The 2,766-nt window shown below is 51.5% G+C and overlaps 1 protein-coding gene across 1 annotated transcript; it reads left to right on the forward strand.

Moving 5' to 3' along the window:
• The first annotated feature begins 471 nt into the window (after positions 1–471).
• LOC107276310 (zinc finger protein WIP6) lies at positions 472–2,317 on the forward strand. The gene is made up of 2 exons (XM_026020479.2): positions 472–1,394; positions 1,463–2,317. Exons 1-2 carry the CDS (start codon positions 756–758, stop codon positions 2,006–2,008), a joined length of 1,185 nt encoding a protein of 394 aa, XP_025876264.1. The 5' UTR covers positions 472–755; the 3' UTR covers positions 2,009–2,317.
• The last annotated feature ends 449 nt before the right edge of the window (positions 2,318–2,766 follow it).

The raw sequence follows: 2,766 nt of genomic DNA on the forward strand, positions 1-2,766 counted from the left end.
TGAACTTCGACACAGTCTTCGAGATACTACTTTAACCAACAATATCTATAAAAATAAAATATTTTAAATAAAAAGAGTTACATATACGATAGTTTGATTAATGATAATTCTAATAACATCAATTTTACATGATTGAATTTTTTAATTTTTTTTACTATTAATAGTCAAAGTTAAAAATGATTGACTCGGTACTATGCTAAAAATGCTTATATTTTGGTACGGAGGGAGTAGAACAATGCGCACTAAATAACACATATTCTTGTAACTTGCATTAACCCACCACATGATTGTTAGGGTATGTACGTAGCTACATAAAAATGTCATTGCACGTGCAAGCTCCCCCTACACTACACTACACTACACTACATACCCCCACCCTACCAATCATTCAACTATACCTATATAATTTTCTCACTCCTCTCTCTAGCTATATATACCACCCTCTACCATGTCCATGGACACCCAACATTCACAGACATTCATAACATACTACATATCACCTAGAGTAGATTACATATCACCTAGAGTAGATCAAGCAAGGCCCCTCCATCTCCCCTCTTCCAACACTTGTTTTGCTCCCCCCCCCCCTCTCTCTCTCTCTCTCTCTCTCTCTTCCATTCAACCTTCCAAACTCTCTCACTCACTCATCTTAGAGAGAGAAAGAAGAGAGAGAGAGTGAAGAGAAGTGAAGCTATCTAGCTAGCTAGAGAGAGAGAATTGTAGAGTGAGAGTGAGGGAATTAATTATCAAGAAGAATGCATAGCAGCAGCAGGTACAGAGCCATGCACCCTCACCTGTACCAGAGCCACCACCACCACCAGCACGTTGCTCCTCCGACCAAGCATGGCGGCGGCGGCGCCGGCGCCGGCGGCGAGGAGGACGACCAGTCCATGCTTCTCCTCTCGCTCTGGCCTCCCGGCCACAGCAGCCACCACCACCAACACCACCACCATGGTGCGGCCTCGTCGTCGGCGTGCTCGTCTGCGTCCATCTCCGCCGCCGCTCACTCTGGTGGTGGTGGTGGTGGCCATGGCGCCGCCGCCGCCGCCGCATCGTCATGGTTCAACCCGAGCCACTACCATGGCGGCGGCGGAGGCGGAGGTGGGTTCTTGTTCCAGGAGCAGCAGGAGCCCAACGTGAGCATATCGCTGTCCATAGCCCCTCCCTGCGGCGTCAGCGGCGGCAACGCGGCGGCGATGGCGGCGGCAGGCAGCTTCGCCACCTCGCCGTTGCCGCAGCAGCCGGTGGCGTCGTCGGCGGTGGCCACGGCGGCGGGCGGCGGGCAGGCTCCCAGCCAGTACTGGATCCCCTCCGCCGCCGAGATCCTCGTCGGCTCCACCCAGTTCTCCTGCGCCGTCTGCAACAAGACCTTCAACCGCTTCAACAACATGCAGGTAATCAATTAGCTTCTCCAATCGCCATGGACGCCGACCAACTCGAGCTCATGTAATTCTTGATGCAGATGCACATGTGGGGGCATGGGTCGCAGTACAGGAAAGGGTCGGAGTCGCTGAGGGGGGCGATCACGGTGGGCGGGGCGGCGCCGCCGGCGTCGCTGATGCGGCTGCCGTGCTACTGCTGCGCGGAGGGGTGCCGGAACAACGTGGAGCACCCGCGCGCCCGCCCGCTCAAGGACTTCCGGACGCTGCAGACGCACTACCGGCGGAAGCACGGCGCCCGCCCCTACGCCTGCCGCCGCTGCGGCAAGCGCTTCGCCGTGCGCGGCGACTGGCGCACCCACGAGAAGAACTGCGGCAAGCTCTGGTTCTGCGTCTGCGGCTCCGACTTCAAGCACAAGCGCTCCCTCAAGGACCACGTCCGCTCCTTCGGCGGCGGCCACGCCCCCCACATCGTCGAGTCTTCCTCCACCGGCGCCGGCGGTGGCGGCGGATGCGGCGGCGCCGGCGCTGATGACGATGACGATGAGTACTACGACGACGACGACGACACCGTCTCGCTCTCCCGCGCCACCAGCGCGCACGACGACGCCGACATGATCGTCGTCTAGCTTAATTATTTTGTGTTTAATTAATTACTACTTTGGATCGAGTTAGTTTGTTGTTGTTGTTGTGGAGGAGGAAGATGACCGTACAGTCTAGCTAGGTATAGGCTACTAGTAGTAGTAGACTACTCCTAGATGGCTAGGCTAGGCAGCCATGGGTGTACGGCCAGGGAGTAGCAGAGCTAGGGTTAGAGAGAGAGAGAGAATGAGAGAGAGGGAGACAGATGTGTACGGTTTGGTGTCATGGTCATTTCTTGTACCTGTCAGTTTGGTCTTTATCTGCGTCCAAAGTTCTACCACTGTTTCATTGTGTCTCGTGCTCTCTCTCTCTCTCTCTCTCTCTCTCTCTAGCCACGCTTGCTTCCTGCTTCTCCTTCAATTCCCTTGTCAAAGACACATCCAAGATCAGCGAAAAGGCTACACCTTAATTAGAGAGAGAATCATACACATACTTCCTCCGTTTTAAAATAAACCAACCTAGATTATCTAAATTCATTCTAGTATATAAGATGACATACATTATAGGTTGGTTTATTTTATGATAAAAGGAGTATAGAGTAGTATAGACGGGAAATTATTTTTAGACCCTCAAGGGGATGTCCCCTAATTGTCTAAAAACCATTCAAGTAGTTATGAAAAAATTTGAAAATTAATGACAATGTTCATATAACATATATATATACGACTCCAAAAAGTTTAGATCCAAACTCAACTCACATATTGAAATATAAAAAAAATACAAATTCGGGTATGATTAGTAGTGG

This window comes from Oryza sativa, chromosome 9 (genome assembly GCF_034140825.1).
Source record: "Oryza sativa Japonica Group chromosome 9, ASM3414082v1".
In the NCBI taxonomy this organism is placed as follows: Eukaryota; Viridiplantae; Streptophyta; class Magnoliopsida; order Poales; family Poaceae; genus Oryza; species Oryza sativa.